The sequence below is a fragment of the Pocillopora damicornis genome, chromosome 14 (genome assembly GCF_964200805.1).
Source record: "Pocillopora damicornis chromosome 14, jaPocDami1.2, whole genome shotgun sequence".
NCBI classification, from domain to species: Eukaryota; Metazoa; Cnidaria; class Anthozoa; order Scleractinia; family Pocilloporidae; genus Pocillopora; species Pocillopora damicornis.
The window spans coordinates 5,091,769-5,116,827 of NC_142683.1; the positions used below are offsets into that span (position 1 = coordinate 5,091,769).

Below are 25,059 nucleotides of genomic sequence, written 5' to 3' on the forward strand. Positions count from 1 at the left end.
TACATGCTTCTGTTTTTAATTCATTTACAAATTGTTTCTGATGCATCTTTTGCAATTGTTTGATTAAAGAAAAAACAAAAAACAAAAAAACAGCGTGGGAGATGTGACATAACTTGGTCCGCAGTTTCCACCTTGGGTTTCTTCCGTATATTTATCTTTTTTATCTGCTTTCCAGACCGTCCTCGGCATACTTGCTTTTGTCCCACGTTAGTCCCACGTTCCGCCTGATCATTATTCCCTCTTCTCACCTTGATATTTTTGTTACTTCTTGAAGGCTGCCTATGGTGACCTTAGAGCTGAGGAAAAGCGTTGATCCAGTTTTCTTGAAGATATTTAAACAGTTTTAAACTGAAGACGTAATTTGTCCTACATTTTTCTTTTCACACCTCTGTGTCCATTATTACTAAATCAAATAATTTAACAATGATTATAGACAATTTCGTGATGTTCTCGACGAAAGGGCGGTTCTATCCTTTGTCCTACACAAGAGACAAAGACAAGTAAAAACGTCTGCTGACAGGATGACAATAAAAAACCGAATCGAGAAAATTTATTGCTGTCTTTTATGGCACAGTAGAAGCCTTCTGACTTTAAGATCAACAACTAACATTCTCTCTGACAGGAAATTCATTCGTGACTCTCTCCTTTCCTGGCGGACGAATCATAAGCCTTACAAATGACTGATGAAAGATTGCTAGAGCTATTGATAACCAGAATCTTTATCGATTGCTTTAATGACAAATTGAACGATTTGCCACGTTATCGTTTCTAGATATTGATGGATGTCGATAACGAAATTATTTTCAAGAAATGGAAAATAGGGAATGCAAAGACATTGGAAAGGAAAATTGTGTGAGGGACATTGCTGATTGTGAGCTAGAAAATCTGACACATCACTGACTGTAGCCTTTCATTGAAACCAGATTTTTCCTGTTTTCCCTCTTCATCACGGTAAACCCTCGTGAATAAATCCAATATGCCTCACCACGATCACCTGGAGGATTGCAATCGGATAGGAATTTGTAATCATCACAGTAAACTGATGAGTGAAAGTAGCAATCCCTTGACAAAACACACACACAAAAAAATGGGTTTCTCTCCATCAGACGAGAATACTCTTTACAATGTTTTGTGCTGGGACAGACATGAAAAATTAGCGCAAAGCTAATCCTCTTACGGCCTCCAAACAAAAATATTCTTCATTTTTTTCTTTCGTGACACCAAGGCTACGTAATCAACGCACCTTAAAGCACAGAACATTGTGCGTTCGTGCGACACGTGCTGACTATTTGGCTGTGGAATTGACGAGAAAGAAAAGAAGCGTTCACGTAGTGACGGCTAGACAATGAGACAAAAATACCAATATCAGTAACACTGATGGTATTAAAATATTTAGATGGACTTACCGCGAGATATGACATCTTTATATCCCTAGTCTTATTTGGCTACAAAAACAAAGATAATTTCCGCTTCGTACGACTTTGGCCCACCCACACGCATGTTACCTTCTTGATCAGGAATAAAATAAGAACCTGGAGAGAGATCAAAAGGAAAAGATTAATTTTTGCAGCTGATCTGTAATTACACAAGAAAGTGGCATGTTGAGAATTCCATCGAAGGTTGTTCAAGTCTAGGTTTGGTAAAGATTGTTGTCTTGTTAGTTTTTTGCATTTCGTGACAGTTTTAAATAGAGTTGTTAATTCAAGCTTCAAGCCATGTGTGACTTTGAGGGAATGACGTCATACTAGAAGACCACCAGAACGCATTGGTTCATGAAGTGTGAAAGTTGTTATTAAAAATACGTTTATACCACCGAATTCGTAAGGCTGAGAAGACTCACTAAAAACCGAGGACTTAAAAAAGTATATTCATAATTTTTGGGTGATAGAATGTGACCTACAGTTGCCACAAATCCTCTTTAGCATTTAGTTTTAAATACTTGAAATAGGTAACTGTCACCTAACTTTGTGAAAAAGAGCTCAAAATGTGTACAAACCATACTAAATTTTGGAAATATTTTCTTCTTTCCAACATATTTTCTCAGAGACTTGCTGACAACTGGGAATTACGTATTGCAATAGAGTCCAAAGATAATATTTCTTATCCACTTCAGATGAGAGAAACGTGAAACTATGACGGAGATGCATGAAATTAAAACCACGATATTTTATCAAAACTGAAAGTTAAAAGTCAGTTCACAAAAGGAGACTGTCCTTTGTATATTAACAGGTCCGGACAAGTAACATTCCGTCCTTGTTACTAGCTCATTACGTATGGTATATATCATTCGTGTTTTCATTTGTCATAAAAAAAAAGTTACATAAAAAAATATATGAAAATACGGTGGTATAAGTAGTGAGAAAACAAATAATGGATTAAAAAATAGCAATATATAGCTAAGAACATGCGCACAGATTAAACCATACCAAGGGAAAAAAATTTTGATCATCCCTTTCCTGGCGGTTTACTAGGGAGAAAATCACGATATGTGATATGTTCTGTTTAATTCAGCAAATATAAGCAAGCTAAAAGGATTGTCAATTATTTGTAATTTTTTCCAAAGCTGAGAAGGAGATTAAGAATTTTTGGAGCAAAATCCTTATTATTCTAATCCGATTATCTTAGTGTATGATTTCTTTCACTGTATTTCCATAGGATTATACCGGAGATTTTGTTTTCACGACTACGCAACACAAAGATTGAAATAATGAGACATCTTTGTTACGTGGCAACAATTTACAAGTAACGTGTATTGATCTACTTAGCAGACCCTATAAATTTAAGGGAACACAAAACTTCATCACACAACACCAGTCTGTACTTGCTCCGAAAAGAAATGTTTTCGTCAAGTTATGTCTCTTTAGTAACCTGGCACGTGTGGATAACAAGCTCAAGAGGTTTCACAAATCGGGACAGACTTATTGTTAGCTTAATATAGTTCTTAGTTATCTATGTTTGAAATGAGCGCTTGGCGTTCCTCAGTGGGTAATACCACATTGATGAGGAGGCTAAAATGGTACATAACAACCCAAAGAGACATTTTCATGTGATAGTTACGATCATTTGTCATAATAATAATAATAATAATAATAAAATCGCTTCGAATATGTCAGTGAAAACGATATGGATAAGCAAAGGTCACTACTCTAGTTGCTGATACAATCACACACACACGAACACACACACAGGCTCTAGACAGTTGTGATCGCCACAAACAGGGGGTTTAGTTCAAATATCAAGACCTTATGTTATGGACATCTCTTCAAAATGTCCACAATTTTCAGACAGCCCTTGACCAGATCCTCTGACCTAAAACTGAACTTCGAAATGATTCTTTTCCACGAGGGAGTAATTACACGAGAAAATATTTAGGAAATCTGGTGATTCCTAAGATAATTTTTGCGTATTTATATACATGTATGGCATGACATAAAGCCATCTGAAAATGTACTCATCTTGGAGAATCTTTAACGCGTTTAGCAACCATCGATTGAACTTATCATGATCAGATTTATTGATTGGTTATTTCCTTCATTTAACAAGAAAAGGTTGCCCTGATTGTTCTAGTATTTCCTTTTAATTCTTAGACACTCGAACCTACGACTAAACACTTAAAAGTAGACAAGATATCTACGAAAACAAGGATAACAATGGAAGGAGAGCAGCTCGGAAATATTGTCTCAAACTGATTAAGTTGATTTTGAGAGGAAATAGGTAACAGACCCATACGTTTGTCGAGTTTAAAATATTTCAATCGCAAAATGCACTTAACGAAACTTCGCATATAGCAAAGAAGCGCTTCAACGATAAAAAAACCGTGAGAATTGAAAGACTAAATTTCACAATGTTGGCTTTTGACAAGACTCTCAAAGAAATTTGCTACCCAAAATTAAATTAGGTTCACTCAAATTATATTTGTGTTTCCATTTGTTCTGGCGAAGGGCCAACGCTCGAAACGCCAGCTTTTAAACGGTTCTTTACGGTGGCCAATTTACGTAATCAACTCAGTTGATAAGACCAAATTAGCCTGTTATATTCTCCCATCGACGCAGCACCAGTTTCTTTAAAAACTTACCCCCTTTACACATGTCTGTGTTAAGTTGAGTTGGGGTAATAAATAACAAAATAATCCAAAGAACTCTGCTGAGGCTTGTATCATTGATCAAGAAAAATAAACCTTTTCACTGCTGAAAGATGTTTTTCATTTGTTTGTTTAATTGTTTTCTCTTTCTGAGCTCGAATATTCAATATTCGAAGAAGATCGAATATTCACATGAAAAAATATGATTAATTTTAGTTCGAGAGACGTCACCCAGAAATAGGAGCGGTCATAAGACTAAATATGTGGGTTTTATCTTGAAACTAGGTTTAAAAAAAAAAGAGCCCAATAGTCTTAAAACGAAAAAAAAAAGAAAAAAAGGGAAAAAAAAGCAACAGATCTGGCTGGTACACAAGTGGAATTAGTCGAATTTTGATTTCTAAATTGCTTTAAAATTCTAAACAAACGAACAATACTGAAAGGGGTGAGATTTGTTCCATAAATCATTACGCATTGCAGCAAAAACTGTGAACAGTTCTTTAATTGTGTTTTCATTACTCATGTCAGCTTAACACCTTATAATTTTTTTAAAGCGTAACGGTTGGCAAGGATCCTGTTCATAATGGCGTCCATAAACGAAGAAGTACTTAATTGTCTTTGTTTTTCTCTTCCAGTGAACTGGAAATTCAAAGTTCACCGCGTAGCCTAAATGAGATAAAAAGGTCGGCACTGAAGATTTTTTTCCCCTGGCAGCAAATACCGTGTCAGAAGCGAGGTTATTGGACAGTGTTGACGTCTACACTTTTAAAAGATAACACGATAAGCAGTAATTAAAGAAATAACTCTAGGCAACAAGAGAAGTTACTTTAACAAGGTTATGCTGCTTCAGCGTCGCGCTACACATGTTTTGAGAGATTTGGTGACTTATTCAAATTGCTCAAAATTAAGCCAATTTTTTTGGGCCTTGTCTTCAGGCGCCGCTCTGACTGGGCTCATTCAAGAGCTCATTCTTGATAATGAATTGAATAAACTTGGCACTTACTGCTGAAATCCTTTCCAAATTACACCCATCCGTTGTGTGTTATGCTCACAGCACAGAGAATAAATCAATAACATTCAAGAGAAGTTCAACAACGGGAAATTGGCTCGATATGCCAGACAGATAAATGAAGGCATGCGATGAGTACAAATTCAAACATGCGAAAATCATAGAGATCGCTATCAATAACCTGCAAACGATTATGCACAACACCTTTGATGTATTGAAATCGGGAGCAAACAAAGAACTCGCTAGACAAATAAAGCAAAGAGAAAAATACACAACTATACACCACTTACAGAATAACCCTCGTGGTATAAAACAATCGACAAAGCTTAACTTAAACTCAATCTTCTACACCGATAACTGGCTACATACGAGCCATTGACACACACATACAAACTCTCACTATAGGATCGTGTTATGTAAATCGCTGTTGACAGCTTGACCTGTTTTGAGTATGGCAGCGATGATAAATGATCAAGCAACCCAAAGGTATGTTTGAAATGAACCAGCTTCTGGTGATAGGCAGTGATTAATGTCATTCGGTCATCGATTAGTGTTCGCGTGCTCAACACTATGCACCACAAGTAATATATCACAGAAGCCTTCTTCTCCTCCCCCGATCGTCGGCGGCGCCTGCGTGGCGAGAAATTTCCGAGTCTTTGTGACGGAAGTGGGAAAAGTCCGTTGAAAAGCGACACACATACGCTCAATTGTCATTATATAAGCCCAAGCTAGAACACTTAAGATGCAGTGAAGTGGAAGTCGTAATCGGGTTAAGGTTGACTTGACTATATTTTAGAAAATCGTTTTGGCATGTTTGACTCAAGGCAAGGTAATTTGCGGCTGTCGAGTTCGCTCGCTTTTTTGCTCCTCATTTCCTCTGTTGCTGGTGGCGGCGTGGCACCGGGATTTAAAATACAAGGTTTGTGTGTACATTATAGAGATTTTAGTGTTCAAAACCGCAGGAGAGCAAATTTAGAGCCACTGACTGCGACATTATCTACTCCTAGGGAGCCTGGCTTCGTGCACTGTTGAGAACGCAGTCATTGAGCTACCAATTTTGGCGGGAAATCCATGTTTTGTGTGCCGATGCAAGGTTAGTGGAAGCCCTGAGTTTTTCTTTTTAAAGAATTTATAACCAGTTCGTGACATCATTGTTCAGAGTGTTTCGATAAGAACTGTCTACAGTGACAACCTTGGCAGGAAACACAAACGCGTCTATAAAAAGGCGAGCGAAGTTTTTATAGGATTAGGAAATGGTCAAAATTGCTGTTCAAATTTCAACGTAAACATTCGGTGGGAGGAAGGCAAAGACACTTATTTACTTTTCAGATGGAGGAAAAATTATCACTGATAGCTGATGGAGCTGATGATGGCTCATTCCGTCTAGTCCTAGTAAAATCATTGGCTACAGACGCGTGCAAATATTTGGAATATGTCCATAGAACGCACCATCACTTGTCCAATTTGTCTACCACCGTGCACACTAATTGAACATAAGTGAAGTAACACTCGCACGCGGTTTAGTTTTTGTGTATATGCTTTATTTAGATAAATCAGCAAGCTAAATAAAGAACGGGGCTCGCGTATCTAAACAGAAAATTCGACAGCTTGGGATAGTTTGTAAGTGGGAGAGATAACAAAGAAAAAAAGTAACTAAGAGAGTCGAGAACTGATCAACTCGTGTTCATCTTATCGGGAAGGGGTCGAGATTGAAATCATCATAAGCTCGTCAACAACAATTTACTCTTGAACTGTTTCGTGGTTGAATAGCTTCCCTTGTTATTTGAAGTAAATTGCTTTCCGTTTGCTATGCGAAAAACGTCAACTTCACAAAAGTACACTTTAGCCTGTCCGTTAAATGACAATAGGCAAAGAGTAGAATCATTAACGCACTTGAGAATCACTCAGGCTACTACTAATGGCACAACAAACAACAAGTGCTTTTTCCACTTTTGATTCAGCTGGTTCGTGTTCAAATATATTACCGAGGAACACGGAATTTGTTTCTACAAAGACGAAGACACGATGCGATTAGCGGGAAAACACCAAGTCACGTACACTTAAGGCGATATTGCAAATGTCTTCCTTAGGTTGGGGTTAAAATAAAAGGTTATAAGTTCTCATCTGTATTTCTTCCTCTGTATCACATGTGTTCTCGCTAGCGGTCAACTTTTTCCTAGGTTAGGAATTCCTAATATACACATATCTGAATGATTTCGAGTTGATGGATTTTCTAGTGGTGGGCATAAATTTTCTGAACAGCCTCGCCCGTTCTTCTAATCTGTCACTATTTGAACACAAATTTCTTACCTTCGTGAGCAGAATGAGTATCTTGTAGCAGTTTTGAACTGAAAAAAAATCAGTCGCAATAGTTCCTTAGACTATTGATCCGAAAAATGTGCTTTGAGTTTCATTCTCACCTCAACACGTTGTGATTGACGAATTACGAAATACATGCCTGAATATAATTAGGAGATTTGGGTGAAAAAATTATTTCATTTGTTACTCTTACCGTACGAATACATTTCGAGGTTGCGTCTCAACTACGAGAATGCCTCCAAAACGAAGGGAAAATTCCATTCAATACGAAAGCGAGAGGTTGGGTGTTTTCGTACTAAAGGGTTCAGTTATTTGAAGAATGCGAAACTTCAGCTATAAAAAGTGAAATTGAAAGACATGGCTGATAAAACAATCAATCTGATAAATAACTGACACTAGAAGCCTAAAACGAACATAGCAGACACGTTTGATGGCTAAATTACTCCAAACCGCGACTTTAAAAATCAGTTTTGGCACGAAGGTAACTGTAGTCTTTCACAAATCAGTCGAAAATCCCCAGATGAAATGATGGACATAAAAGCCGGTTTCAGTTCTCCTTCTTTCCCATACTGAGTTTCCAATACCTTTTTAATCATTTTAGCCTTTTTTTAATTACCTACACGTAGCTTCAGTCGTTGCTCCAGACAGAAAGATAAATTAACTGTACTTCACCTGAAGAGAACACGATATAATTTAATTTTGACAGTGTAATTCATAACTGAGTTGCTTTCATCCATCTTTTCATTCAAGTCAAAAGTGATTGATTGGCACATTTCCGAAGGATTACTCTAGGAATGATTGGCAATTTTTAACGTCGTCTGTTTCTCGTTTCTTCTTTAAGATACAGCGAGAAATCACATGCAAGATAGTTATCACACCCTTTCCTTCCTAAGATTTGACATTCTGATATCCTTTCGTGTATTTTGAGTCACAAGTCACTGGTATTTGTTATGTTCTCCTCTTTATTAACGTCAGCGGCAACAAGATTAGAAACATTTGCATTGATAAGATGATAAGTTTTCTCAGTGCTGTATCTTTTATCAGTCTACGACTCAATAACAGGCTTTGGCATGCTAATACAAAAATCCAATTTAACCTCCCATGTTATTGCTTAAGATAATTTGCATAACTAAAATTGTATCAAATATTTGCTTCTCATGAAATCGCATGCAGAAATATCCAAAAACACGTGGATTTATCCCAAAGAAGCGAGTTGTGAGCCGATCTCACCTAACCGTCAACTATAGCACGAAAAAAGTGTTCAATTTCTTTCATTATTTCCATCTTTTTGCCTTAAAACGGATTCCCAAGATGTTTTTTAATAAAAAGAGAAGGAATCTGACCCAGAAACAGTCACACAAGATAAAAACAGTGTTTGTTTAACCAAGTGACTTTTCGTGCAATTCTTACGTCAAAGTATCTTCCACACCTCATCGTGGCCACGGAGACGGAAAGTGAAAAGGGTTTTGAACCCAAATACGGAAAATATCTGTGTATCAATAAAAAAAAATGTTATGGTAACACAGATTGCAACGGAAAAAAAAATAAATCTTTTTGAACACCGCAGAAGAAAATCGTGATCCGTCGAAGTTAACTTTCATGTGGTTTGATGTCACTCATCACATCAAAGAGGTACCCACAAGCAAATAAAGAAAATCTCAACGGTCTTCCTTTAAAAGAACGTCGTGTTAACGTAGTCAGGTTCTTTCTCAAGCATTCGTTTATTTTTCCTGTTATCTTATGAGTAACCTTCCAAGCGTTTTAAACCTAAGGAATTTGTCTCCTAGAGACTTTTATTAACCCTAAGTTACCACTGAAACATAAAATAAAAGCCCAAATTATGGGTTCTGCCATGACGGTTTCTGCGATGGAAGAATTTAACGATTGTTGGCAAAAATTAAAATTGAAATCATTAAAAAACCTTCAACTTAGAAATATCATGTTGAATGCAGTCTAGTCATCCAATATGACGAAGTGAGGAATCATTACTTTAACACGCTTAGATCCTTTAATTTTGGTCGAATTACCACGGTTTAAAATAGCCAGTGAATTAAAAAAAAAGCCATCAGAAAATTAGCTTATATTTCCCACGAGAAAATAAATGGGAAAAATTTTATCCTTCGATCTTAAAGTAATCCGTGTAAGAGACTACAAAAAATGAAGTAATCAAATTATGTAACACTATGTGGTACCGTTTATTGACTTGCATTAAGAATCTATCGTGCACAGCATGACAGTATAAGTCAAGTGCTTCGATGTGGCGCTTTTTCCTCCCTTGCAAGGGATCGTCATAAGCCCCACTGGGTCGCCCTTAATAGTTCAAAGTACTGCAGAGAGGTTTTGATACGTAAAGACAAGCTCAGAATATCTTACTATTTAAGTGCTTGGCTATGTTGCTGTTTTGTACACGTTTGTTATTTTTTCATCAGTCGATGACACTTTCCAGTATAAAGGGAGATTTTTGAAAATACAAGTTCTTTAAACGTTGACTCGGATGGCTTATAGGTGCGGACTGTAGTTCATAATTCATCAAGCGTTAGGACGCCATGATTGAATATTATTTTCCAGAGTTGGTCTCTCTTCGTTACGTTCGATAGACACTAAAACCGTTATCTATCCAAGTGCTTCGATTACTTCACCACTAAACACCGTTCGTTTCATTGTAGGAAATTGCAATGTCTAAGTTCGATGGCATACAACCCAAATTAGACCTGTAGAAGTAGTAGAAGAAGAAGTACAAAATGATTTAGACTAAAACGTATCAAATCTTCGTGCCGTGTCAGTAGGGTAGCTCTTCCGTTTCAAAACGCTGATATTTTATCTTGAGAATGATTACTAGTGCTTATAAGGACTACATAGTAAGCCCCCTTGTGACTACAATTAACAGCAAGGATATCGCAAGAGACTTCAAATTATTTGGATCATTACATGCCTGTGGTTTACTTATTATGATGGTGGTATGAGAGTTTAAGCCGAGGAGAAAAACAGCTGATGGGTCAATAGCATTTACGCAAAAGACGTTTCCTTTAGGGGGAGCCTTTCTTTTAGCCTGTCTGTAAACATGAAACAAGATACGGGTGTGTATAACCTCTTATGCCGCTGCAGAGTGGCATCAGCAATCGCACTATCGTTGAAAAACAAGCAACTAATCGCTATAATCTTGGCACTTGTTCACTTTGTTGGGGGCCTTTTCTCTGTTTTGATGTGTCACGTATTATCATCAATTCTGTGAGACATATCGATATTGCCCCAAGGGTGGTATTAAAATTCAGACAAAATAACATTAAGTACTTCAATTTATTTACCTCGAATTCCGTGCTGCACGCATTATTCACATAACTTAACAAGTACGTTGTAGTGCTCAGGAAATCCAGTCAAGATCATTTGCCAATTGTCATTGCTTAATACCTTGCGGGAAATGTTTTTCAGGAAACAATTATATTTGCTGATCAGAAAGATATTTCGATTCACAAATACAAAAAAGGAAAGATAGATAAGATCTCTGAGCTAAAGACCACAACCTCCTTGGAATCTCTTTCTCTGTCAAGTTCTCCAAAAAGAAACCTTTGCAGCAATAAGTCAAACAGATAATAAAGGAAGTAGAAAATATTTCTCCATCGGTTAAGTGGGAGTCAGACCCCAACTGACTGCGATCCTTGACAGTATAAACTGATTAATTGTGCCACAGGCGCCCTTCATTCTCAGATGAAGTGACATGCCAATTCAGACTTAATATATTTGAAAAAATTCAACAGTTGTTTAGTCTCCCATTTCTGATCTGAACGAACTGAAACCCAAGATCCTTAGGCTAACAAACTCCAAACATCTACCACATTAAACAGGTAAAAACCGAGATTTGGCAAACAACCATAAAATAAGTGTCACAAGACAACTCTGTAGGTTATATTGCCCTCTTATTTTAGTCAGCTATCATGCCTTTCTCCCAATCCTTCCCTTCCCCCCGCCCCTTGGGAAAAGACATATCAAAATAGCTTTGTCAGTATATTAAGAGTCAACTTGTAGAAAACATTCAAACCATTCCTCTAGTAATCGAAAGAAACTTAAGGAAGTGGATTCTGACGGACGTTTGACGAACATTTAACACCCATGGAGAAATCAATATAGAAATTCTAGGCGTGAATCGAGAACTTAATAAGGAACAACTAAGCATCGACCAATTATAGATCAGTTATCAATTCCTCCGCAACATCTCCGCTGCATTTACATCAATGTTTCTTTCTTCTACAGCAGCCGATGTAATATTGAATCACAAACCTTCAAACTACCTTAAATTGCGATCGCTGAAGCGATTGTCATAGCTTCGGGCATTAATTTGGTTAAGCAGCAGCCCCACTCCCCCCCCCTCCCCCAAAAGAAAAAAAAAAAGAAAAAAAAACCCTTATTTTTACGATAACCAAGAATTGATATTGGCTGAAGTTGTGAAAATCAACGTACATCACCGTCATGGTAAGGTACTGGTCAAATATTTCCCAAACGATCTGATGATTACATATCCATTTTGGTTTCATTTGAACAGCTAGTCAGAGGTGAAAAATTCAGCTATGTCTTCCTGTATTGATCTTTTGTTCCTCAGTGCAATGCGTATGCGTCCTTGCACCTTTTTAAAAATGAATTTTTTTCACAGCTTCACACATGTATGGACTGGCCAATTGATTTTCGTCCGGAAATACTTGTAGATAATATTGGCAGTGTTGTGAAGCAGCTAACGACTAGCATGAAAATCTTGGTATGGAGAGAATTGGCAACCGTGACAAATGCCAAGGGAGCGTTCTTGACATTGACATTTCTAGAAACTCAGGCACTTTCGACAAGGATGATATCACATTAGACTTTCCACTCATTTTTAACTTTCTCACTAGCGCTTAAACTATTACGAATAGTTTACTGCGAGATACAAGTCAAGGAGAACAAGTGCACAATTTATAATTTGAGTCGTGTAATTTCAGCACGTGTAAATCTATTATAGCACCGCCTCAAGAGAAATTTTCACGATATTTTTGATTTGTTCTCTTCTATGGGCAAACCGATCCTTAACGCTATGGAAACTGATAAAAAAATATTTTGTAAGACAAAAAAAGCAGCAGAGTTGAATTAGTGACTAGAAAACGAGCTAGGATCGCTAGGGGTGCAGAAGATTGACATGGATTAAACAGCCGATTCAAAAAATTCAAGCCAGATTTTCAGGATCCATAAACAGCTACACAGCTGCTGTAATTTCAATGTCATTTTCGACAACCTGATGCTACTCTATACTCTCGTGTGAATCAGTTTCTTCCTTTTTCTTTTCACTCTTGTAAAATGATGGGCGGCATTTAAAAGCAATGTGAGCAGCCGCATAACCGATTCAGTAACCATCATCTTTATCTTTAACAGATAATCTTAGCTAACATTCTAATGATGCCACAAAAATTAGTAAGGATTTCTTATTTATGGCATCATTTATGTCGTTTCAATTCTTATCTTGACGAAACGATCCAGCTTTAATTGGTTTTGTTGAATAAGCGTGCCATAAACGAGATTACAAAGGGCATATATTTAAAACGTAAAGGGTGGCGTGCTGTGCTAACGATCCTAGGACACGAGAACCCAAACTTCTCTCCCTTCCCGACTTTCGCATCTTAAGTAAGGAAAGGTACTTCTGGAGAGTAAAGTCTTATATATTGTGGCTGTTGCTTCTGACAAAAAAAAAACCAAAGATGTTATTTGACGTTTTTGCAAAGCGAAAAACAAATGACTCCAAAGAAAACTTTTATTAATGATGAACAGCAAAGGGTCAACATAAACAGAACAAGAACAGGTAAACAGAAGTTTATGCTAGATTGCAATCTGACGAGATTGATAAATTAAGCTTTCTTAAGGCTTAAGCGGTGTCTGGATAAGACTGGGTAACAAACTCAAAACAGTCTTGAGTCAAAACTTAACGCTTTGCCATAGAGATTATTGAACGGTGTGAGCTTAAATTCAACGCAAGATCCACGGTGAAATATATAATGACATTCAGATGTTGTGAAAAAGTACTATGTAGTTCATCTAGCGGTCCCTTAGTGATACTAATATCCTAGATCTCAGAATATAACACTTATCCCGGAAACAAGAAGATCTGGTATACATCAAGGATATCGAAAAGTATATGAGAGTATTATGTGAGCGATCTTTTCAAACATTTTTCATCTTTTTTAGAACAAATCTGTGGAATGTTCGCGCGAGGTCTGTCCAAGGACGAACGCATGCAAGGGAACTCTGAAGAGAGAGAAAGGCAAATGCTGTCCCGTTTGCAATGAAAACCAAGGTAATAATTCTCCGCGTAAGAAATAAAGAACTTTCGTCACTTTGGGTGTTCATGGTGATCATTAAAAGAAAATTTCAACACAGCATCTGCAAGGAATCTGTGCGCCTCTGTCTCACCGCTAATCAGATACAGACTTAGGACAAAAAGAAAAGAAAGAATTGTAAACTAAGATAGTCAGGCCACCATGAAGATGTCAAGATAAAGAAAAATTTCGAGAAGACATCATTAATTGTTTCCCTAAATTTTCATTTAAGTGCTCTTAGTTCGAAAGTGCTTTAGAGCCCACGGAGTAGAAAAGCAAGGCAAGGTGATGTGCTTTAAATGAATCTTACCGGGCAGTGATAAAATTTGAATTTGGCAGCGGAAACTCAATGATCAATGCGCCCTGTCAGAAAAGGAGAATACGTAGAGTTCTAAACCCGGATTATTAAATTTGAAATTATAGTCCATAAGAAAATATTTGTTTTCAACAAATCTTTGTTAAGAAAACACTAAGAAAAAAGCTTGAGACATGCGAACCACTTTGGACAGCTCCTTCTCCAAGTCCTTATTTTCACGATTCAGTTTTCGTTCATGGTGTTTTCCTTTTCAAGGTTTATTCAAGGTCTTATTCATTTTTGTTGGGTCTTCCTCTGCGGCACTAAAGGATATAAAAGAAGAGCCGCGTTCGGTAACCTCGACCGAGGTCTTCACTGGTCTTCTTTCGCTTACGACACAGTTCACTTCGTTTCCAGCAAATTCTTTGAACTCTAGCATCCAATACTAATGATGCAACTTATCATATGCAACTTATATATATATATATATGTATATATATATTTTTTAATGAATCTTTTGAGTGGAAAGGCCTGAAAATTTGCTCCTAAAAAACCTTTGTTCTAACCCACTTTCGAGAAAGTTTCGCAAATTTAAGTTACATTTGAACCTAAATAACCCTCGCGTTTGACCGGACTTTGAAATGAACTGCTCAATTCAAACATTTGATTGTTTATTCTAAATCATGGTTAAATAGGCGTTTGTTTGTAAGTATTTAGCCCGAACAAATATTTGCTTAGATATTCAATCAGCGCGGCTGTCCAATTGAAATCGTATCATACAACCCGCTTTGCAAGCTCTCTTTAAGCGTAAACAGAAAAACATCAAATATGTCTCCTTTAATCTAAAACACCTACTTGGCAATTCCGATCCTCTTGAAATGAAACCATAATAGCCTTTTGTTAAAACAAATCATTTCTTGTGCCGACATGGGGTCGGCTAGAGCGATTAAATGTGCTTGCGGAGAGGTGTTTGATCCTACCGCCCATGGCGACAAGTCGACTGTGGAGTCGTTCTAAGTATCTCGTCTGTATCCGTTAATTAGACACATTACTTCATCTAACAGCTTATTTAAGGAAATTAAATTTTTGATCAGTTAAGACTTTATCTCAGTTTATTTCCAACTACCTGAGAACAAAGCCCTTAAAGCTCATTGTAACCCACGCATTCCAAACAGCTTTTTTTTCTTCAGCTTGCAATAAATTCTGTTTGAAATTAAATTCGCAGCTCGATTTAATCTGCTAATTAAATTATTGAACAAACAATTACGGCCAAGTAGCCTCAAGCTGTAATATCGATATAATTGACCGCACAAATAAACATTTCACTTACCAGTTTTGATTACTCAACTTAATTCAGTGTCTCCTGACAAATTTAAGGCAAATGAATATGTTACTATCTCTTTTGAATAATTAATTAAATTCTCTTTCTGTTATTATGTTTTAAAAAAGGTAAATAGTTAGCAAAAGCCTGGAGTTTAGATTCCCTCTGGCCTCATCTCTGTTTTGCATTAAAAGAAGATTACAGGAAATTTGTTGCCATCTACCGCAGAATTTGTATCTCATTTCCTGACAGGATATTTCATGGCCCAAACAGTGCCCGAGGGAGGATAAATACAGATAAATACTACAATACTCTCAGATTAAAGGTTGAACTCAGGCGCCTCTTGGTCTCCGCCGTTTGTGTGATCCTGATTTACAAATGCATCTATGTTGATGTACAAACGGGCTGAAAAAATGAGATGATGACAACATCTATCATTCAATTTTTGCACCTTTCATTTAGTTTGACTTTCGAAAGTAATTATCTCTGCAGAAAAGTGACATATGCGATGTTATGCTCCAAAGCGTGTCTCTTCAAATCATGCTAAGTCTTAAAGACGTCTTCTTATCCTTTTGCAAACAAGAAGAATTATAAATAACAAAAGCAAATTTCATTATTCCACTTCATGGCTGATCCAGAGATGTTTGAGAGCCCCCTAGAAAACACAGAAATTCTGTTTTACACCATTGGCCCTATGAGCAAAATAACCTTAGAAACATTTCAAGACAACTAAATTTTAAACACTTCATATTAAGTTGCTGCATGCGATCCTGTCATAGCGACGATTCACTGCTCCTGAGGAGTGCCTCACGAATTGTTATTGTGTCCAAATTTTGAAACAGCGGACGCTTGTTCCATTAGAACTTCGCCGCATTCATTTAATATACGGAAGCTTCATCCCACAAAGCAATGGAGAACTTTGTTTCTCTCCCTTTTTTTGAAGAAGGATAATGAGCCGTGCATTTATCCTTGAGAACGAATAAACGGCTTTGGGTTTAAATAGCGCTGATAGAGAGCTAACGTGGCGTCACATTTAACGGAAAAACACAGAATCCGGTGCACATCCGAAACATGTTCTTTCCGAGCTGACACAAGTATTTATAACCAGCGGTATGGAAACAACTGGAAAGCCTTGCTAAGCAGATATCCTTTGTTCTAGTATTACTAAAAATAAAATGCGCAGAAAAGTGATTTTCATTAGCCTAAACGGATTTCTAATTCCTGGTTGACTTTAACTTAAAGGATTCGTGGTCGCAAGCTGAAATAATATATGGAACATCTAATTATACTCTGATGATTTCTGCCTAACATTTAGATACCTAGAAAAAATAGTAAGTGAACCTTTATCCTGTTGTATTCAGAAAATATATTGAAAACCGATTACCCAAGATGCTCTCTTAAAACCGACTTCCCATTAACAGATCATCTCTATCGGCATGGCCTAGAGGCCGATTGTTCTTTATAAGAATTGTTTTCAGGACGAGATGAAATGTAAAATATGGTAAATCTATTAAAACGCTTAATGTAAACATGAATTCCTTTATTAGAACGAATATACTCTTTTCGGAAATGGAACGCCTTGGTTTGTGTTTCACATCCAAGTATCTGGCAAATTGACATATAAGCAGTTTAACACTTAGCCCTTCTTCCACATAAAAACCTTGCGTGACATCCATGTCTGTTCGATTTGTGTATGTACCACCACCTACTTAGAGTAAGAGATTTCGAAGTTTCGTTGTTTTAGGTGCTTGTGATGACCATTGTAATGCAAAAAGTCTAAGTGTTTGACTCATAAGAACACATCTACCAACCCTACCACGATCATGCTATCTAAGAAGGCGATTCGCAAAGAAACAAGGGAGAACTAGCCGAACTAAAACAAAATAACATTAGTAAACTTGTGCCTTCTTTTTCCTTTGTTAGGACCGGCTTCGTGTACACATCAAGGGAGAACTTATAAGGTACTACTAATCTTAATCAAGTCAATGAATAACGTTGATGCCAAGATTTCATGACTAATTTTCCTTACTGTCTACCATGCAATTTACGTGATGTTAGTTTGGAACTGGATCAACCAATAATCCCCCAATTGATATTTTTCTTTATTCTCATTACTTGTCTGTTTGATATTGTACTGATAGTGTAAGGAGAAATTCGGTCTAAGTCACTGGTGGGACTTAAAGGGTTAAAGTCACACAAACAAACATTTTTCCTTATCTAAAGAAACGCAATGCATGACCAATGGATGAATAACATGCAGTCTTGTTGTCCCCATCCCACTAAACAACTTATTCGTTCATATTTTGACCCTTACTGTATTCAAAAGTAATAAATAAATCTCACTCCAAAAATCTCCGATTTGGTGCGGAACAAACATCTAGTTTGGACTCCTAAAACTATTTTAATCATGGCAAGTTTCTCTTTCATAGTTCACTTCCGTTAAAATTAAGGTACATAATTGCGCTCGGAAAGAATTATCATAACCCAAACATGGCCAACAAACAAGTACAAGAAAATGAGTGAGACTAACCATGCATGCCAATAATTGTACGCAAATTCGTGGCATTAGTAATTAAACTGAAAAAGCGTTTTTTCTTTCTATGAATAAACAGCACAACGATTCTTGGTTTGCAAAGGAATGCAAAATCTGCTTTTGCACAAATGGAACTGTCTCATGCCAGCTTCAAAAATGCAGCCCAAAAAATTCACTTAGATGCCCGGAGGTAGGTACTGTTCTTAAGAAAGGAAAGTCCATTGTCATCAGCTATGTTCCATTTTTTCCTTAAATGATGTGTAATGTTTGACCACCTTTTTCTAGTTTGCGATTTCGTGGGCAAATATACAACAAAACAAACACACTGAGTATTTTCATTTCCTGGCATGAGATCATTTTATGAATGCCTTTCTCTGTTAAAAGACGGGGTGTTTCTCAGGAGTAATAGAGTCTCCTGTGGCCTAAAACAAGTACTAATTTAAAACGATGAAGCAGCCAAATATGCCCTTGAATTCTACAAAGTGCCTATGTGCGACCCCCCCCCCCCCAAACAATACCAATGCAGGCTTTTAAATTGCCATGATAATAGAATACTGATATGCTTGCTGAGGAAAGAGGGCTTCAAAAATCATAAAAATGCTTCTGTCCACTTTCTTATTTACTTTTAATTTATTTTTTTATTTGTTTTCTTAAGGGCAAGGCACCAGGTCTGGTTCCAGGGGCTTGCTGCCTTCAGTGTGTAGAGAGTGAGTAATGGTGGAGTTTTTTATTGTGGTGAATTAATGGCTGTAAATATATGAAAATCATATATATGAGCTGCGGATAAAGACGTAAATATGAAAGCGATCTTCAAAGTAATGAACTCTACTCAGGCAGAAGTGAAAATAAGCCCTAAAAATTTTATTCACCACTTCGTGGGTTTATTTGGAACTAACATAAGGACCAGCTGCCAGTTGGCTTGTTAGCTCAGTTGGTAGAGCACTGAACTGGTATTTCAGAGGTCATGGGTTCAAATCCTGTACAAGTCTGAATTTTTTCAGGCCTTATTTTCACTACTGCTTAAGTAGTGTTCATTACTGTGAAGATCGCATCCATATTCATTACTTTATCCCCAGTTCATTTATATGATTTTCATATATTTACAGTCATTTATAAAGCAAATTATTGATACAGCAACTATTTACACTGCAAAAGGTTTGAACATGGCAGTAACATGTGACTGTGTAGTTTAATACTCTGGCTGAGAGTAGTCCTGAGGAGCACTGTTGTCGGTTGTAGTAGTGACTGACATTTTAACAACTTGAGCAGAAGTCATCGTCAGAGTGAGGTGAAGGGTTGTTTTAGGTCAAATGTACAAAGTCCAAATTAAGTGAATTGATTGGAGTGAATTGATTGGTCAGTACAGCAGACTTCATGATCTCAACAACATATCTCACACAATGTGATGAGTACCTGCACAGTATTTCCTCATAAATTTGGCAGAGAATTTTTTTGTCTATCAAAAAAAAACACCCTTCTCAAGTTCAGTTTCTTTCAACTACTGATTATAAATTTCTGTGCTGTTTATTTCCAAGAATTTGGATTTTTTTTCATCCAGGAAATTTGCCTCGCTTTTCAAACTTCTCATAACTTGTTTGCCTAATAACTTAAGACATTTGTATTAAGTAATTACATTTGATCACTTCTAGAGGTGGAATATTTAATCATATTTGAGAGTTTGCAGTTTGACAAGGAATGATAAACCTTGAATGGTGTGCATGAAAGACAATTTTTTCAACTATAACCAGCTTCAACTCTTTAACTTCCAAAAGTGATTAACAAGCAACTTCTCCCAATCATACCAGTACATTATTCCGCAAAAAGGCAATGAAAATACCTCAACTTATCAGGTAGAGTTTGTTATCTTGATCTAACACTAAATTCTCGCAACAATTTTAGGAGGAAATGTTTTAGAAGCTAGAGAGGAGAGTTAACAATCGGATCTTGGGAGTTGAAGGGTTAACGAACTATAGGAAGTCTCACATACCTCTCGCTACCGTTATTGTCAATATATCATGGTTTAAATTATTTTCTTTATCAAATAGCACTTTTTCAGCAATATTTTGAGTAGGATACCCCATAACTATTCAGTAGTCTTACCTGCGAAAGCACAACCAATGATACCAGCTTCGAGGCGAATTCCAATTTCTTGGTTTTGAGGCGTTGAAACGTCCCCTGTTGATTTACCAGCTTTTGAGCACCGAAATATTGTTTCTCCGTGAACTGTCCGTTTGATTTGACAGGAAATTTTACCAGAAAGGTCGAAAAGTCATCACCCATTGCCGCCATTTTGTTTTTTCTCACAACAGCCATAAATGGACATAATGCCAATCCACTCGCCAAATATGGAAAATATCAAAAAACACCAAAGGGGGTGGGTTGGGGTGGAACTGTTTCAATCTTGTTTTTCATCTCTATTGCCACTACGGAAAAAATAGAGAAAAAAAAACTGGAAGATCATGATAAAAGAAAGGCAAGATGAACTCAATAAAACCAATCCAGAAGCAAAAATTGAAAGAAAGAATATATTTTCATTTCCTTGTTTATCGGGAATACTTCGTTGCATTTCAAGAGTGCAGTTGTTCGTAGAGTTTTAAAAATGTTCGACAGCATCAGTTTTGGCAGATATGTGATCCTTCTTCCAACTCCACAGGGACTCCACAGAAAGCTCACTAAATCTTGGTTGCTCAATAAGAAATTCACTCAAAAAGCTCGCTCGTAGGACTCTCGTGGCGTCCTCTGCATCTTCGAGAAGACTCTTGCGTTTACCGGGAATACTCCGTTGCATTTCAAAAGTATAGTAATGATCCTCTAAGCGCTTCAAACTCCAATGAACACAGACACATTCCCTTCATTTGATCAGGCGCGCAGACACGCTGCAGACCGGGGCCAAACACCATCTGCTCCGCCGCTGACCTTTCCTACACCTTGCGCACGTGCATTAGACGTCTGAGGGCGATTTGCAACAGGAAGAAACTGAAACCTTCTCATTTTAATACTCGGGCTCTCCTGTGGACGCCCGAGAAAAAAAGGAAATAAAAAGGAGAAGCAAAAATTAAAAGAAAAATAATCCATACCTGGTGTAAATTGCATCAGAATACCGCTTGGCTCTCTTTCATCATATGTTTCCCCGCTGGCCATAGAAGCCCCAAAAGCTATTCGAGAGGAGTTGCTCGCAGTCTAAACTTCTTGAATTGAAACTAAATTATTTTTTAAACAGCTGTAGGCTTTCTTCATAACTTGTTTGTTGGTTTGCCTTTTTAGAGACTGGTGTTTGTACATCGTATGGAGACCCACATTATCGAACATTCGATGGTCAAATGTTCAACTTTCATGGCACTTGCCGATACCAACTCACTTCAGACAACGCAAACTTTACCATACGCATGCGTAATGATCGGCGATACACCAAAGTCTACGCTTGGTCCAAGGCCCTGGCGATCCATTTGGTTGACTCCTCGATTGTTTTACATAAGGACCTGCAAGTGAAAGTGAATAAGTCGGATGTGAAGCTACCATACTATCATCTGCCTTATTTTCAGATAACGAAGGGTAGTTTTACCATAACCCTTGTGTCCAACATGGGAGTTCAGGTCCAGTGGGATGGTAAGGGTTTCATTGAGATAAGAGTGCCGAAGAGTCTTATGGGTAAAGTCGACGGGCTGTGTGGGAATTTCAACGGTAACTCAAAAGACGACTTTAATCTGAAAAACGGCAGGCGCGCTACGTCCGCTCAAGAATTTGGAGAAAGTTGGTCATTGGGTCGAAGAAATCACGGGTGCAAGAAAGCCCCTTCAGAACCAGTGAAGTCAACGATGTCACAATGTCGATTGCGGAGACTCATTAGTGGTCGTAAACGATGCTCTGTTATCAAGAAGCAGTTTGCAAACTGTCACGGAAAGGTGAAGCCGGACGCATATTACTCGTCGTGCGTTTCGGCGGTCTGTCAGTGTACAGGAAGGCGGTGCGAGTGTGACGCTGTTCTGGCTTACAAAAACAAGTGTAAAAGCGAAGGAATCACAGTGAACTGGGGCAGGAATTGGAAAACTTATTGTGGTAAGTGTTAGAGTACTTTTCACGCTCGTAGAGCTATATGGGTTTATACGGTTCGCGTAATGACATACCAGACAAAACCTTAGGTACTCGCAAATGCTATCCTAAGACAGGTGCTCAAAAATAAATGAGATAGCACTTTGCACTCACTGCACGACATTTATCAAAAAGAAATTCCAAGATAAATTTTGAGTTACTGTTTTCCTGCTTGTAAGGAGTCTCTTGCGCTGTCAAAGGCGCCGTCTTTGACGACTGTGCTCCTGCCTGTCAGCGGACGTGCGACAACAAGGATGACGTAAGTGTTCCGTGTCCCAGCAGCTATTGCGTGCCTGGTTGTCTGTGTCCGGTGGGAACTGTATGGAACAGTCAAAGGACAAAATGTATTCATCCGGAGAAATGCCCTCCACAGGTGAGATGGCTGCGGGGAAGATGTGCTTATAAGTAAACAATCTGATGTCGCAAAAGAACTTGCAAACACACCAAAACCTTTCGGCGAATCTCTCTATTTGCTTCGCAGAAGAAAACACAACAAGTTCTTAATCTGAAACATTCTCCAAGAAAAGAACGATAGCATCTTTTTCTCACCTCCTCGAAAAATTCTGTTTTGCATCCGAAGTTTTAACGCCTTTGATGTTATTTAAACATACTAGGTGCTTTTCGAAAAAAAGCTACCGTGAATCATATCACTTTGAATTTCGTAGACTCTTCCACCGTCAAAGAATTGTTAATGCTCCGTATTACACCACTGGTACTCAAATTTCTAAATATAGAAAGCAGCATTTACCACCGCTCAGTGAAAAAACATCGAAATGAAACTTTCAATCAGTGCCTTGTCTAAAAATCAGACACATTGAGACAAATGAACAATTACTAGAACGGAGAAATTGATAAAGGTCACGCAGTTGGTGGTGCAAAGTGCTGTGTGACAACGATGATGAAGGCGCCTATGCCGTAGAAGGCATTTATCATTTTCACTACCCTACGTTAGGACGCGAGTGTGTTATCAGCTTCAAAAGACTTTTTCTATCTGATGAAGTTTGCCTTCAAAGTAGCATACATCTGTGTCACTTTCAAATCTGGCTTGGCAGCCTGATCGCTTACCTTCGACGTAACAACGTTTCACTCCTCTTTTCCCTTAAAGGTGGCCGGCCCTGTCACTGTGTTGTTTTCAAAATGGCGGCTTCCCTGATCGAATTTCTGACATATCTGAAGACATTTTTTCTAATCGTAAGCTTACTATTTAGAATCTCAGAACACCTTGATCAATTGACATCAATATACAATGTTAAATGGCGGAGATAAAAATTTAATGCTTTTTTCAAATCTACGTCTCTATTAACAATGATAAAGTTACACATATTTCACTAGCCTTCGTCTAACCTTTTGTTGTAACTTGAAAATCCAACAGCTGTCGTCCATTCAGGGTAAACTACGAAGAGCGGCTGTGAGTTTGAAGAGGAGTCACAAGTGGATGATCAGACAAATGAAGAATAACGATGGAAGATAAAGATAGTTTTAGCCGACAACATTTGCATTCAATAACTCATATATGAACCAGCTGGTCAGTACTTCGATGAAACACGTGTATGCGCGCGCATAGTCGCAAGGATTCGTCCAATTCATATGACAGGAGAGAAAGGAGAGATGGACGGTTTCCATTGACTGCTCAGCAGCAACAATAACTTTACAAATCACGCCCATGGACTGTGAACCTATCAACGAGACCATACATATGAAACGAAGTCTATGGTTTCACAAATAGTTTTAATCTTACACATCGCTATCAGTTGCGTAGCATTAGTCATCACACGCGCGTATCGAACTAATATATATTTTTTATCTCAAAGGATATATATTTTCTCACCGAAACCTGAGTGGTGGATATCAAATCATCCATAGAAGAACTCCCTTCAGAACTACCCCTCCCCCTAACTCAACATTAACCCTAATTTGTTACACTTGACTGTTGTTCAGTTAGGGGAGGGGTAGGTGCGAAGTTTCTTTGATACTGACATTGCTTAATGTTGACATTCGAAACCTCGTCATATCTGTAATAATCCTATAAATGACAACTTATATTATTTATGAATCTTTAAACTGTCTTACTCATCTGTTGCATCAGGCACCAATAACTATTAACCCGTGGTCTCAAAGAATACCTAACAAATATTTTTACCAAATAAGACTGAAATTTTCCTTAGACTTTTAACAGTGTCATGTAAGCATTTGCCTTGGTTTCAACTAAAGTACAACCCAAAATTTGAATGTAATTTTTAGTGAAAAAGTTTACCACATAAAATTTTTTCCACTTATTAAGGAACCAAGCCTTATACTAAAGAAAGGCTGGGGTCATTTCAAAAGGGATTACAATATGAAATCACTTGGAAAACCTTGTCATTATATCCTCTTAAAAATGGAATTAAGACCGATGGTATTTAATTCTTAGTTTAAAAACTGTAAAGGGTTGATTTCATACCTATTTGATGATTCCATGTTAAAAAAAATTGTAATTGAATTGTATAAACGTCCAATTTTACGTGTAACGCTCTTTTCTCAGGAAATGAAGTTTAGCATAGAAGGAGTTACGTTTCTACCTCTTTACGTTTCGTGGTGTCCATGTCTTAATTAACTGAAAAGGCATTTAATTTAACACACTCACGAGGCCATACAAACTGACGACTACGTAACATAGGTGAATTAATTCACCGTAGTAAGTTTTGATCATGACCGGTTTTTTAGCAAACAAGGTAATAAAGTTTCGCTAATAAAACGAGAGCGCTTTTCAATTGAATGTATTGTGTAGTAAAATCTCGACCAAAGTTATCACATTGGCTAATCAGACGATAACTCATGACAAACAGCTGATGAGAATTCCAGATCAATTTAAGGAACCCATTCAAAGCGCGAGAAAACGTGAGAGGCCAAGCCGCCATTAGTTTTGGTGTTACACTTGATTGGTCGAGGAAGTGGCACGAGTTTTCTGAACCAGTTATAACTCTCTTGCGGTCAGGTGTTCATTTGAGGCGTGGGCAGTGGCGCAGTAGTAAGAATGTGAGACGCTATAGTAAAACCACCTTTTTTCAACTCGTTGATGATGTAAATTTGAAAAAAAAAGTCGC

General features: G+C 37.6%; 2 protein-coding genes across 6 annotated transcripts; one reads left to right on the plus strand and one right to left on the minus strand.

The window, feature by feature from the left end:
• LOC113676762 (uncharacterized) lies at nt 1-20,277 on the minus strand. 3 transcript variants are annotated; one of them, XM_089193449.1, is made up of 4 exons: nt 19,988-20,277; nt 1,506-1,532; nt 1,244-1,338; nt 1-296 (listed from the first exon to the last, which is right to left on the minus strand). In XM_089193449.1, exons 1-4 carry the CDS (start codon nt 20,198-20,200, stop codon nt 245-247), a joined length of 387 nt encoding a protein of 128 aa, XP_089049575.1. In that variant the 5' UTR covers nt 20,201-20,277; the 3' UTR covers nt 1-244. The 3 variants fall into 3 exon arrangements, with proteins under 3 accessions (XP_089049575.1, XP_089049576.1, XP_089049574.1); XM_089193450.1 differs by having other exon boundaries at nt 1-994; XM_089193448.1 differs by lacking the exon at nt 1-296 and having other exon boundaries at nt 1,027-1,338; nt 19,988-20,273.
• LOC113676761 (BMP-binding endothelial regulator protein) lies at nt 5,582-24,710 on the plus strand. Of its 3 annotated transcripts, none has more exons than XM_027193456.2 (9): nt 5,582-6,006; nt 6,095-6,180; nt 13,608-13,716; nt 17,278-17,315; nt 17,967-18,077; nt 18,543-18,594; nt 21,152-21,943; nt 22,156-22,349; nt 23,349-24,710. In XM_027193456.2, exons 1-9 carry the CDS (start codon nt 5,898-5,900, stop codon nt 23,445-23,447), a joined length of 1,590 nt encoding a protein of 529 aa, XP_027049257.2. In that variant the 5' UTR covers nt 5,582-5,897; the 3' UTR covers nt 23,448-24,710. The 3 variants fall into 3 exon arrangements, with proteins under 3 accessions (XP_027049257.2, XP_027049258.2, XP_027049260.1); XM_027193457.2 differs by having other exon boundaries at nt 22,159-22,349; XM_027193459.2 differs by lacking the exon at nt 22,156-22,349.
• The last annotated feature ends 349 nt before the right edge of the window (nt 24,711-25,059 follow it).